We start from the raw sequence: 14,791 nt of genomic DNA on the forward strand, positions 1-14,791 counted from the left end.
AGACAATGACTAAGCTATGAATTAGGTACGTAAAAATATTCATACGTATCAGCACAAACCACCCTACGTAACCATGCGGGCGATTCCTTCAGTCTGCCATAGGACGGCAGATTTCGAGAGCACGACTGGGAGAGCCATGGATTTTGTTCGATTTACGCTCTCCCGGGGGGTTGTGCTTGCTTGCTACAAAACTTTTGAAAATCTGGACGAATTCCGATATCTTTTAGTAAATTCGGAAAACGTTGCTACAAATTTTTGAAAAACCACATAAACAGCATATCAATCGATTGTAGAGATTAAAATCTATCATTGGGTATATAAAAAATGGGCAGGTTTGATGAAAAGTTATAAGAAATCACGATAACAAAATGAGAAATGTGCACATCATAACAGACGGGTTCGAAAATCACGATTTTTTTCTTGTTTTCATTCTCGTATTACGAATAACGGTAATATTTGAGATACTAAGTGTGTTCAGTGAAAATGATTATTATGTTATCAAAATAAAACTAAAATTTGAATTTTGGAAATCGGTTCAGTTAAGAATGAGATACAACACTGCAAAGCAAAAGTTCATAAAAAGAAGCTTTTTTCAGAAATTCCACGCTAGCGACCAAAAATTCCATATGACCATCAATTTTTATATATGTTTAAAAAGATTTATTTTTCACAATTTCAAAACTTATTAAATAATTTCAATACGTCAAAGCAATTAGAAGATATGGGAATTCTGAGAAGACATTATTTTCGGGGGTTTTTTCCATTCGGAGCAGAATCCAGACGTTCGGATAAGTTACATCAACTGAAATTTTATACATTCAGAAACTAGAATAAATTTCCTAACTAATGAATGTAAAATCATGAAAATCGGTTAACATATATCATCAGGGGAACGCGCGCAAACTCTCGGGTCATATTGACCCGAACGGCTTTTGTGTAACTTTTTTTTCGGCTTGCCAGTTGTGGCATATCCGGTGGTCACAGGAAGTTGCTTTTTCTACAGGTTATGTATCTCGTGGTTTTAGTAATACACTGAGGTTTTTTTTACGCGGTTTTTTTTTACACGGTTTTTTTTACGCGGCTTTTTTTACGCGGATTTTCGAATTAACGCGGTTTTTTTTACGCGGATTTTCGAATTAACGCGGTTTTTGAGAGAAAACATTCTAAGACTTTTTCAAAGGAAAACACTTAGAATCTTTTTGTAGTTGGGAATATCTTAGCTCTGAGACTAAGAACGTGATACATGATATCTGAGACCTGAGACCTGAGACTTGAGATCTGAGACCTGAGATCTGAGACATGGGACATGAGACCAAAGACATGAAACATGAGACCTGAGACATGAGACATGAGACCTGAGATATGAGACCTGAGACATGAGACCTGTGACATGAGACATGAGACCTGAGACATGAGACCTGAGACATGAGACATGAGACATGAGACCTGTGACATGAGACATGAGACCTGAGACATGAGACCTGAGACATGAGACCTGAGACATGAGACCTGAGACATGAGACCTGAGACATGAGACATGAGACCTGAGATATGAGACCTGAGACATGAGACCTGTGACATGAGACATGAGACCTGAGACATGAGACCTGAGACACGAGACATGAGACCTGAGACATGAGACATGAGACCTGAGATATGAGACATGAGACATGAGACATGAGACATGAGACATGAGACCTGAGACATGAGACATGAGACCTGAGACTTGAGACCTGAGACCTGAGACATGAAACATGAGACATGAGACCTGAGACCTGAGACCTGAGACCTGAGACCTGAGACATGAGACATGAGACATGAGACCTTAGACATGAGACATGAGTCATGAGACCTGAGACATGAGACATGAGACATGAGACATGAGACCTGAGACATGAGACATGAGACATGAGACCTGAGACATGAGACATGAGACCTGAGACATGAGACATGAGACATGAGACATGAGACATGAGACCTGAGACATGAGACATGAGACATGAGACATGAGACATGAGACATGAGACATGAGACATGAGACCTGAGACATGAGACATGAGACATGAGACATGAGACCTGGGATCTGGGATATGAGACCTAAGACATGAGACATGAGACCTGAGACATGGAACATGAGACCTGAGACATGACATCAGACGATCTGAATTCCACACTGTCAAATAAGCCTCACTATATTCTACTATTCCATTAATCTAATTGATTTTGTTTTTTATCTTAAAAATAAACTATCATTGTACGCAAATTCTTAAATAATCATGGTTCTTACGCGTTTTTTTAGTAACGTGCTTTTTCGCGCGAATTTTTTAATTAAAATGGTTGTTTTACGCGGATGTTCGTATTAACGAGGTTTTTTTTTACGCGGATTTTCGAATTAACGCGGTTTTTTTTACGTGGATTTTCGAATTAACGCGGTTTTTTTTTACGCGGATTTTCGAATTAACGCGGGTTTTTTTTTACGCGGGACGAAATACCGCGTAAAAAAAAACCTGAGTGTATGTTCCAAATTTCATATTTTTCCGATTTTTTTCAAAAGAGTTATGACGATTTTAAAGTTTGCTTCGGGTCATATTGACCCGAACGGCCTAGGAAGGTTAACGACGCGAAAACTGCAAGTATTTTTGAATCGCTGCCTGCCGAATATCATCCGCGCTTGGTGGCCTGGCAACTGGATCTCGAATGAGGAACTACATCGCCGGTGTCGGAGAGGCAGGCCCAGAAATTCCTGGCGGCGAAGCCTAGCCTTCGAAATCCGAACTGTCGACGAAAATTTTGACTGAGACCAAGTGAAGACGCTGGCTCCGGATCATCAACAGTGTAGGTCTTTCACCACGGCCCTATGCGCCGGAGAGCCGACGCGGAACCAAGTAAGTAAGTAATGTTTTTTTTTTTTCAGATATCTCTGCCACCTTTCCCTACATGTCGCCAATTAGAATTCTTGAATTTCAGCATAAAGAGTGTCCCATTATATCTTAGCACCATTTCGATACAACCATCCTGATCCCGGTTGACGTTACTAATTCTAATTTCGTCTCGATTTTTTTCTTCATGGTAGGCTGATTTTTGACAAAAACCAACTGGCATCCCTGGCCACTCGCTTTCTACCTTCCAGATTACGAATAGTATTTATTCATACTTTGTGTTACTCATTATTTTTATTGAGTGGGTGTGATGAATTTAATATTACATTGCATTGATAACTAAGAATTGATAAATGTCGAATCAATAATATATCACACGTTTGTATTTAAAAATTTAAAAGCCGAAAATGTTTTTTATTATAATTAAGTTTTCTTTTGTTTTCAAAAGAAACCTTGACAAAAACAAATGATTTTGAACTCTTAGAAATTTACTTTTTTTACAATATCTCACTATAAACAGTAAAAAGTTTTCAATGGCAATTTATATTTACAATTTAAATACAGCTTTGGGTAATGGTACCATCTAAAAATATAATATCATAGTGACATTAAAGCTAAAGTGCACACAACAAGGAGTTTAACGATATCCCGTTTCTAGACTTTGATCGTTCGGATTCTCACTTTTATAAAGTGCATAAGTCGTTACTTTTCTAAGTCAACAGGTGCAAGCTTACTGGTAAGGTGTTTCATTAAGTTTAATACTACTCAAATATTTACAGCACTCGATTTTTTTTCATCGTAAGAAGAACACAATATCACACACCTTTTCGTTTTCTTTTTCCCTTTTGCGTGCTATCAGCTGCATGAGCGCCCCAAAAGTTCAGAGATAGTAGTTCAGATTCAGAAAACGTTCAGGACAGCAGAAGAAGATAGACCGGAATCGGAATCGATATTAGTAGGTTGCGTAATAGGAAAAAGAAAAGATAGTTAGAAGAAATGAAAACTGTTAGAAGGAATTGAAACCTGATTAATCTGTAGAAAATGTCTTAGCGTAGAAGTGTTAAAGGGAATAATTTAATTAGGTACCTACTTAAAAATGAAAAAGGTTGGCGTTCAAAGTTGATTGATTGAAAACTTTGATGAAATTTGAACCACAGTAAATTGACAGTAAATTTAACATGGATGTTTAATAAACACGGAGAAATCTTCTCATTCACGGAATCGGAAAGAAAAATCAATCTCAAATGTAAATCATGAGAAGAAAATTGATCTGTAAATCGGGAGAGTGTGTTTGCTTTAAACAAATGCTCAAACGTGACTCTGATCGATAGAATGTGATAGGGGAACATGCCCTATTATGCGCCACCTAAGCGAATCGCTGATTTTCTATGTATTCCACGTACAAATTGTGTTAAAAATGGGTGCAATCGTTGGAGAAAATTGTTTTCTACAAATGCGTATGATTTTTTATTACTCAAATTGCTATAGTTGCTTCAAAAACTTGATTTTTTAAAACCTTATTCAAAGCCACAGAACAAAACTGTGTTGCAAATACGCGCCGCTGTGTATTCAATACGCGCCTAGCAGCCGAACACAGCCGAAAGCAGCCGAAGACCGAAAACACACCAATACTTACAGACACTTTGACTGAAAAGAAAATCAAAATGGACTAATCAAAATTTAAAAAAAAAATAAAAGTAGATTTTTTTGGCTGAATTAACGCTCAAAATATGGTTTTAGCCTTTTTTATCGTTTTCAATGAAAATTGGCCTTTTTGAAAAAATAATGCTATTTTCAGCCTACTGCGATTGGCGCGTTATAACGAGCGCATGGACCATGATAGAACATACCCATAAAAAGCATACCTTAGCGAGTTTAGTATGATTTTTTAGCATTAAATCATAGTTTAGATTCTCCTCTATCGATGAGTCAGAAAATATTGTCTTATTCGTTTTTCTCTGCTTGGTGACACCTTATTGAAAGTGTTTTAAAATTTAGATCAAAAAGAAGAAGAACCTAAATTGTGGAATTATCACGACACAGGAGCATTTTAAGGAAAAATTCATACTTGCCATGACCAATAACAGCATTTAAAACAAATTGGTAATATTTTGCAGGCTTAAAATGTTTCAGATTCTTCAAAACAAGGGTGGCGCGCATTAGCCACATGGGGCGTTATATGAACTTTTCCCCTAAACATTTTCGTCGTTGCGAAATTGTATGTTGTCTGGCGGTTTTGGTTTACAAACAAATAATTGAAAATAAAACACGTACGACGACCAATTTGTTGTAGTTATTCCTTTATCAGACAGGAAAAAAACGATTATTCGAAATTCTGACATGATGGTTGCATGGTGTTTTTTTTGTTTCTAAGCCATTTCAACCTAAACAGATATATCGCTTCTGATATTTGCATAATAAATTCTTCCCAAACGTAAGTTCAAAACTTCGTTTGATCGTAGTGTTATTGGTTACAATTATGCAGTGCTGGAATAGAACACTGTAAAGTTGTTGTTTATATATAACCGTGAATAAGAAGGAAAAAAATGGTTTCATCGCTCCCAACAGCAGCAGCAAGTGAGAAACCAAAAATAGCGCCAAGTACAAGAAAACACAGAACGAACGGGCAGGCGAATGAGTGTTAATGTTCAAGTAGGGGAACATGCCCTATTATGCGCCACCTAAGCGAATCGCTGATTTCCTATGAATTCCACGTACAAATTGTGGTAAAAATGGGTGTATTCGTTGAAGAAAAGTGTTTTCTACAAATGCCTATGATTTTTTATAACTCAAATTGCTATAGTTGCTTCAAAAACTTGATTTTTAAAAAGCATATTAAAACCCACAGAACAAAACTGTGTTGCAAATACGCGCCGCTGTGTATCCAATACGCGCCTAGCAGCCGAACACACCCGAAAGCAGCCGAAGACCGAAAACACACCAATACTTACAGACACTTTGACTGAAAAGAAAATCAAAATGGACTAATCAAAATTATAATAAAAAAGAAAAGTAGAATTTTTGGGCAGAATTAACGCTCAAAATATGGTTTTAGACTGTTTGTTCATTTTTAATGAAAATTGGCCTGTTTGAAAAATTAATGCTATTTTCAGCCTACTACGATTGGCGCGTTATAACCATGCGGCGGCAACGCTATTCAAACCGTATGGAGCACATCTCTCAGATTTCTCCTTTTTTCCCCTCGTTTTGACAGATTTAAGCTTTTTTTCTCAGATTAAAGCTTTCGTCTCCTATGCTCTCAAGGCAAAAAAAGCTTAAATCTGAGGAAAAAAAGCTTAAAAACGAGATTCACGACCACTTATTTAAAAGATGTTGGTCACACGATACATAGACAAATCGTGTAACGTTGCAGCCATCTGGTTATAACGAGCGCATGTGCCGTGATAGAACATAGGGGAACATGCCCTATTATGCGCCACCTAAGCGAATCGCTGATTTCCTATGTATTCCACGTACAAATTGTGTTAAAAATGGGTGTAATCGTTGAAGAAAAGTGTTTTCTACAAATGCCTATTATTTTTTATTACTGAAATTGCTGTAGTTGCTTCAAAAACTTGATTTTTAAAAACCATATCCAAAGCCACAGAACAAAACTGTGTTGCAAATACGCGCCGCTGTGTATTCAATACGCACCTAGCAGCCGAACACACCCGAAAGTAGCCGAAGACCGAAAACACACCAATACTTACAGACACTTTGACTAAAAAGAAAATCAAAATGGACTATTCAAAATTTAAAAAAAAATGAAAAGTAGATTTTTTGGGCTGAATGAACGCTCAAAATATGGTTTAAGACTATTTGTTCATTTTCATTGAAAATTGGCCTTTTTGAAAAATTCATGCTATTATCAGCCTACTACGATTGGCGCGTTATAACGAGCGCATGGGCCGTGATAGAACATACCCATGAAGAGCATACCTAAGCGAGTCCAGTATGATTTTTTAGCATAAAATCATAGTTTAGATTCTCCTCTATCGATGTGTCAGAAAATATTGTCTTATTCGTTTTTCTCTACTTGGTGACACCTTATTGAAAGTGTTAGAAAATTTAGATCGAAATGAAGAAAAACCTAAATTGAGAAATTATCACGACACAGGGGAATTTTAAGGAACAATTCATACTTGCCATGACCAATCACAGCATTTAAAATAAATTGGTAATATTTTGCAAGCTTAAAATGTTTCAGATTCTTCAAAACAAGTGTGGCGCGTATTAGCCACATGGGGCGTTATATGAACTTTTCCCCTACTCATAAAAAGTATACCATAGCGAGTTTAGTATGATTTTTTAGCATAAAATCATAGTTTAGGTTCTCCTCTATCGATGTGTCAGAAAATATTGTCTTATTCGTTTTTCTCTGCTTGGTGACACCTTATTGAAAATGTTTTAAAATTTAGATCGAAATGAAGAAAAACCTAAATTGTGAAGTTATCACGACACAGGGGCTTTTTAAGGAAAAATTCATACTTGCCATGACCAATCACAGCATTTAAAACCAATTGGTAATATTTTGCAGACTTAAAATGTTTCAGATTCTTCAAAACAAGGGTGGCGCGTATTAGCCACATGGGGCGTTATATGAACTTTTCCCCTACTTGAAACTCTAATCCAAAGATTTACTGTTCACACGATCGGATGCGCTGGGCATCATAACATTATACCGATGCTGATCGTGATATTTGTGATCAAATGAGTAAAGCGGTGTAAGAGTTTATTCGTTTAGGATATTTTAATTTGTTGTACAATATCAGCACATAGTTTTTTGCACCGTCTTAGCTGAACGATTCTCTTGGCCTCGTCAAATATATTGCATTGCTGTTTTAACCGATCTAATATGGTGGTTAATCTTCACTGCTTAAGAAGCTACAACTACTCGAGTGCTTAGTATGGTTTCGATTACAACACGCAGTACGCATTGGATCTTCTATGAGATCAGTCCCGACCAATGAGATATTTCAAGGAGAGAAAATAAGAGATGATTTTGTTCCATGAATAATTCGTTTTATTTTCTTTCCTAAATTTAAAAAAAATTACAGACGACACATTCCAACGTGACGTTAAATCGCTATTCTGGACTTTTCGGTACTGTTATCATTCTAGAATTTACTTGAAAATGAAAAAAATTGTAGCAAACGGTCGAAAATTGAATTCCCTTTAAAATGAATATAACTTGGTCATTAAAAAAATTTAACTTGTTTGTGTTGTGATCGATTACTTTTGTGACGTGAATTCGCGCTAGAATAGACAATTTTAGACTTCAGTACATAGCACTTCGATTTCCTGTTCTCTCTGTGGAGAAAGGATATTGGTGTCTTCAAATAAGCTGTAGAGAAAACAATAACCCACAATTTGATGTTCAAAGCTTCTCAATTGAACGATAACCAACAAAGTTATGTCTCTTTAAAGTTGTGACGTGAATTCACTCAGTTAAAACATAGCAGAGTAGTGTACTGAATTCACGTCACGAAATTTCAAGTAATTCGGATAAATTCTTTAGAGCCTTCAAATTTTATGTACACTTTTAAAAGTGATATTTTGTTTTTTCGACTTGTACAATGATAAATTTTCAGAATCATTACTTAACATTTTCTTCATTTTTGACTGGCACATGAATAACTACATTTTGAGAAATCATACGTTAAAAAAACTCTTTCTCACAGTTTTTATTTAAAGATTCACCAAAAACAAAATTCAATTTTATTGCAACATTTTTGTTTTTTATGTGAAATTATCGATGAAATTAAAAAATCAACTAAATAACGTTCGATTTGTAAAAATCCGACCATCTTGAGGGTCAAAACAGCTTTGAGAGCATATTTCATTAACAAAATTTTACAAAAAACAAAATTTTGTGACGTGAATTCACTCATTCACGCTGGATTCCAACCGATTTCTATAAGTTATAGTGTTTAAAGATCCTCTCGTCATTTTTAAAGAAGATATTTTTTTATGCTTTACAATTTTAAAGTTTTCTCGTAAAATTAAAAAGTTTCCTATTTTTGTGACGTGAATTCACTCATTTGCGAATGTTTTTGTTCGCTTTTTAAAACATCCCTTTTGGATGTAAAAAAAATCTCTTTTTTATACTTCAAAACGTATTGAAAAAATCAATCCATATATTTTAATTAACTTTTTTGTAAAAGTAATGTTAATGTTGACACCACTTTTTCCAAAAAAAAAAATATATATTTTCAAAATTGTATAAAACATGCAAAACAAATTTTTATTCTCTCTTTTTCTTGGTTTGGTGTTATTTGAATTATCAAAATTATTGACAAGTTTGAGATTTTTTGATAAGCTAACGGATAAAAGTCACATGTGAAAAGTACAAGCGCGTGGAATGTGTCAAATGGGTAATTTTTTCCCATCGCTGAGTATAAATTCAACAAAATTGTAGCTGTTTTGTCAAGAATATGTTTTTCGCATGATTTATCAATAATTTTACATATTTTGCTCTTGAGTTTTGTTAAATTTATTGATAATATTTATCATTTAATTATCAATTAGTCGAATAAACGGATTTGAATAGAAATAAAAAGTGAAGTTGAAAATAACACCAATCATTTTGCATTATAAGTTGTTTTTAAACAATTTTTGTATAAAAGTATATAAAATAATTCAAAATTTAATTTTTTTTTGCAAAATGATCAACACTTACAAAAGAGTCCCAAACACCAAATAATACTTTTATCGCCTCATTGTAAGGAGCTGCCCAAAGTCCACTGTAAAAGTTCAATACCGTAAAAGGAAGTAACTTTGATCACCGGGATAATTTTGACCAACAATAAATGTTTGTAAATTATCATCAATAACTCAGTCTAGTTTGAATTTTCGAAAACCGTTTTCAACGTTTGAAAGCCTATAAGTTGAGTATCAAATAGGCAAAATTTGGTTTGTATTTGATTTTTTTTCTGTTAATTGTTTCAAAATCATGAAATAGGGCCTAGGGGAACGGGTGAAGGTAAAATTTCATTAGTATTTTGTAGCTCAAACTATTTAGCAATTATTTTAATTTTTGCCCCTAAATGTATGCACCATAGTAGTTCTTTTTTCAATTAGAAATGTTTTTAAAAGAAAATGTGAAAAAACAAGGTAAAATTGATAACCTAGCATTTGTAGCATTTGTAGAAAACTCGTTAAAACCGTCAAAATAGAGTCTGATCAATGTCACCCCAAAGCATTAAATTCAAAATAGAGTCGAAGTCGATTTTTAAATCAAATTTAATGTAGTCTAGTAAATTTCTACAACCATGTTCTACGTTCATAGGAGTCCAGTACTAGTTTTAACAATATGAAACATGCCACATTCCCCGTTACAGAAAAAATTAATCGAAAAATATTGAAAAAAAGTGATCAATATTAAGCCGGATTACGGTAGCTTTAAAAATTTAAAAACTACACATATAAATACATTCATCTGCAAAGTAACACTTTCTGAAATTAGCACCTTTCAATCTGATGCTGGTAATACATCTCAACGTATGAAATTCTTTTTAAATGGTCGAACATGATAATTTTTTCAACAGATACCCAAGAGTATAAACCAGTGTAAAAAACATTCCAATTTTAAATTGATACCTTCAAGTAAATTTAAAAAAATAAAGCTATCCACATATTTAAAAAAATGCTTCAGGTCTACTAATGAAATTTAGAGAAAATGACATTCCTCCAGCATTTTACGGATAATTAGAGGATATCGAGTATTTTTCCTAAAAATAGTAATTTCCAGTTTCCGGCACAAAAACGCTAATCTGCTTATCGCTAATTAGTCCGCTAACTTTCGGTTAGCTAATCTATTTTCTCGCTAAATTTTGTTCAGCAAGTGGATAAGAAAGTTTTGCTAATTTTTAGTTCCGCTAACTGAAGAGCGCTACCTCATTGAAGTGTCAATTTGGCCATACACATATAGATCATAAATTCGGCTTATTCAGATTGAACATTTTGAGTTCGATCAGGTATTTAAATTTTCGTTCAAGTTTGATTTCAGAAGCTCTTCGATCTCGATTTTGACTGGAATCATAGGTTGATTTATTTAGAGAGGATTTTAACAGTAGCTGTCATTCGTCCCTGGAATCATAGGAATAAGCGTCTTTTTGAAATGTCTTCACTTGAATTTATGTCTGAAGCATAAGCCTTCTTTGAATATAAAAGAGATGAAAAAGTTGCGAAAAATTGAAATTTCCAGAACAAAATAAGTCAATAAATCGATAAATCTTTTGAGTATAAATGTCAAAAAAGATGAAAAACTTTTTCGGGCAAAAAAAAACATCTGCCTTAAAAGAATCTTTGCATTAATGGATGTTAAAAAATTGATCGGGTAAATATATTAAAAAATTTGATTCGAAAGTTTTTGCTTTTACTTTCCACCAAATACGCTAACTAAAACTAAAAGTTGTGTATTTTAACGATATCTTTTCAGGCCGAGCTTATTCAAGCAAGATATGTTTGAAGAAGTGTTGAGTAACTTAAAATCGATCAGTTTTGTGGAACAAACTTAATAAAAATATTCAGACTGAAACGAGTAAGATCGAAAAAAATGAAAAAAATAGCTGTTTTCGAACAACTGTATTTTTCTAGTTCGGTTGAGTTCGGTTCTTTTTTTGGTTGCATTAGAATCAGGCAGGTTTCAACGTTATAAAAACATCGAGTTTAAAACGTTAAATTGTTTATTTTGTAGCTTTATACATGATTAAAGTTAGCTATTCAAGGAATCTAGAGGACAAATTCCATGTTTATTTAAACTGACAATTAGCAACCGTTTTTATTTTGGTTAAACTTTAGTCAAATCATTCTCTCGCTCGCATATGACGTTTTCAAGCCTCCATTGACGAACCTTACCATCTATTTTTTCCGCTTAGAATACAATATACTTGACGAGTTTGTTTTTCGGTTAGCTAATTTTAAATGCAAAAAAAAATCCTCTAGATTTCTTGAAAATAGCTAAAGTTAATAATTTATAAAGCTACAATATAATCAACTTAACATTGTAAACTCAATGTTTTTATAGCGTTGAATTCTGCCTGATTCTAATGCAACCAAAAAATGAACCGAGCTCAACCGAACTAGAAAGATACAGGTGTTCGAAAACAACTGTTTTTTCTAAGTTTTTCCAATCTAACTCGTTTTAGTTTGAATATTTTTATTAAATTTGTTCCACAAAACTGATCGATTTTAAGTGACTCAAAACTTCTTCAAACATATCTTGCTTGCATAAGCTCGGTCTGAAAAGATATCGTTAAAATACTGAAAATTTTGATTTTTTTTAAACCCTTATAAATTTATTTGGTTAAGCTTCTACGATGTTGACGTCTTTAACAAAATTGCTACATTTTTTACAATCTAAAAACTTGCCAAAGACATTAGTGCTCTAAAATGAAAAATACAAAAAATTATGTTTCTATCTCACTGCTAGGTGATTTAATCATTTTTATCAAAAGCGTGTTTTGAGGTGCTTTAAATGTAGGTAAAATGTCTCGAAGACACTATGGGTCAAAAATGCTCCGTTTCGACGTGAACAATTTGGATTACCTTTTTACATCGTTTTCCCCTGTGTGCAGAGTCCAAAAAGATATATTTTTCTTCTGAATGGATCGTGATCAGCACAAAATTACTAATATTTGTCCAAAAACTATTAAGTGTCCAGTAATTACCTGGACTCGAAAAACTGTTTTTTATCTAAAAATAAGAAAATTGCGCCTTCAAGTATGCAATGACTTTAGGGTAGAAGACAAACTTTCAGAACTATGACGCTTATAAACCATGAAAAGAGAACTAACCTGGCAAAACTAGTCAACGGACCTTTTCTATTTAGTTTTGTATGATTTTGACCAAGACTAAGGGCTCCATGAATAAAGGATCAAGTCTCATTTAACCCTTCATTTCATGATTTTTTTATTTTTTCTCGAAAAAATTCTCAATAGTGCGCAATGATGAATACATGAAGGGAAAAACAATGAAAAAATATTATTTTCACATATTTCGGTTATTTAGCAAAAATTTTAATTGTTGCAAATTTGCAACAACACGAAACGGTTACACCTTTTTTTCTTCACACTCGACAACTGGAAATAAATGCTTATTCTTAATTTCTTTTGCACTAATCATAGTTTTCGCTCAGGATCTTCGCAAATCTAGATTTCTGGACACCGAGAAAGTTGAGAATTTAGCTGGGAGTAGTTATGTATGTTGGTTATCCACCATGGGTGCACGGATTCACCGCAGTTTTTGCCTAAGTATGTGCTCACATGCATTCTTGGACCGACCCCATGGCTTCGTATGAACTGTTATGGAGTAATGTTTTGTGTTGATGTAGGTATATTTTGGAAGAACGAGTCAATCAGGTGGACTAGTTTACTTACAGGTATTCCGGCATCCGTGTATATACCTGGCCAGCTGGCAGCTGGTTAAACATTCATATAATCAGTTATAAGAGGAAACATATCTTACCAGTCGGCTTCTTATGGGATTCGAACCCAAAAGTTGTCTCGCCAATACTGGGAATCGAACCCAGCCTGGCACATCGGAACCAGACTCGCACCAGCTTATCCACTAGACCACAAGGGCTCTCGAGAAATTAGCTGGGAGTAGTTATGCGATAATATTCCTTATTCCTTACGTTTGCTTGAAGGTGCTAAATGGAAAGCTGCTTACCTTTAAAACTTTTCTGAACATAACCTTGAAAAAATTAACACAAATCAATTCCAAAAACGTATTTAAATTGGTTCTGATAAAGATTCTAAATCTTAAATCATACCATAACTATATGCCAGTTTTAATAAACAAACTTGAGTATTGAAGAGCTGTTCGCTACGAAAGTTGCCAGCAGCAGCGAGCGATTCCCAACACGCGACGCCGATGTCCAGCAACGACGCCCGGAGCACTCACGAGAGAAGAAGAGTGCCACACAGACGCGAGAGTACCGTGCCAAGAGAGCGAGAAGGCAGCTCTCGCTGAAAGATTATGCGCGACGCGCCTAGCAGATTCTAGGCGTTTCCATCTGGCGCAAGCACGTGGTTCTGTGCTTGCGTGACTGCCTATTTAAGGGCGCATTCTCAATGCGCCTTGAGTTAGTTCCATTTAGTAAGCAGTGTAGTTAAGTTGTGTATAAATAGAGTTGTGAAGAGAAATAAACGTGATTAGAGACAAAGTTGGAATTTTATTGGTGTTCCTGCCTTTCTCGTCCAGGAGTTTGTTCTCTGCTCTATTCCACTGCTTGGATCTCCGGTAGTGATTGGTGACGCAATCCCGGTTCTTGTCAGAACCAAACCCAAAGAGTTTAGTCTTCTCGCGTCCAGACCAATACTACCGATCCAGTCTGCCGTGTCTAGTGAAGAGAAGGCTCTCTTCAGACACGTGTATCCTTGTGCGTTGTTCGCACATCGCTTGCCAGTCCGGAAACAATCAGTCCACTAGCAGATCCACCCCGTGTGAGTCACACGTTAAAAAACATTTGGTCCTTCGAGCCGGATCGGGACTGGTGAAGAAGCGTTCCGCGTGGCTGACAACGCGAACCGAGCGTGTCACGTGGCTCTGACAACGTGACATTCGCGATTTCCCCGCCGTCGTTGGAGAGAACCACGTCGCGGTGCGAAAGTTTTTAGTTACGGTTTTCGTCGCGATCACCGATTAGTATACGCGTGATATCGTGCGCCGGCGAAAGCTTACGTGTTCTACTGTGACGAACATAGAACAAATTCGTGATTTATTGGAAAGGAGTCTGCGGTTACGGAGATGCTACCTCGCACTCCCAACCAGAAAATGGAAATGTCTGAAGAAATTTCGAAGCTCAACATCCGACGTGGCCGGGTCAAGGCAAAGGTGACCCGATTACTGAATATTTTGGAATCGGATGAAGGAACACTTACCTTGCCAGCTCTGAGGGTTCATGCCAG

The 14,791-nt window shown here is 35.4% G+C and overlaps 1 protein-coding gene across 1 annotated transcript in view; it reads right to left on the reverse strand.

The window, feature by feature from the left end:
• Window positions 1-14,791, reverse strand: part of LOC129742615 (small conductance calcium-activated potassium channel protein-like) — a 466,288-nt gene that overhangs the window by 19,214 nt on the left and 432,283 nt on the right. The window contains exon 4 of the mRNA XM_055734542.1: window positions 3,703-3,738. Coding sequence (XP_055590517.1) covers window positions 3,703-3,738 — 36 coding nt within the window. The remainder of the gene's footprint in view (window positions 1-3,702; window positions 3,739-14,791) is intronic.

Source organism: Uranotaenia lowii, chromosome 2, assembly GCF_029784155.1.
Source record: "Uranotaenia lowii strain MFRU-FL chromosome 2, ASM2978415v1, whole genome shotgun sequence".
Classification (NCBI taxonomy): Eukaryota; Metazoa; Arthropoda; class Insecta; order Diptera; family Culicidae; genus Uranotaenia; species Uranotaenia lowii.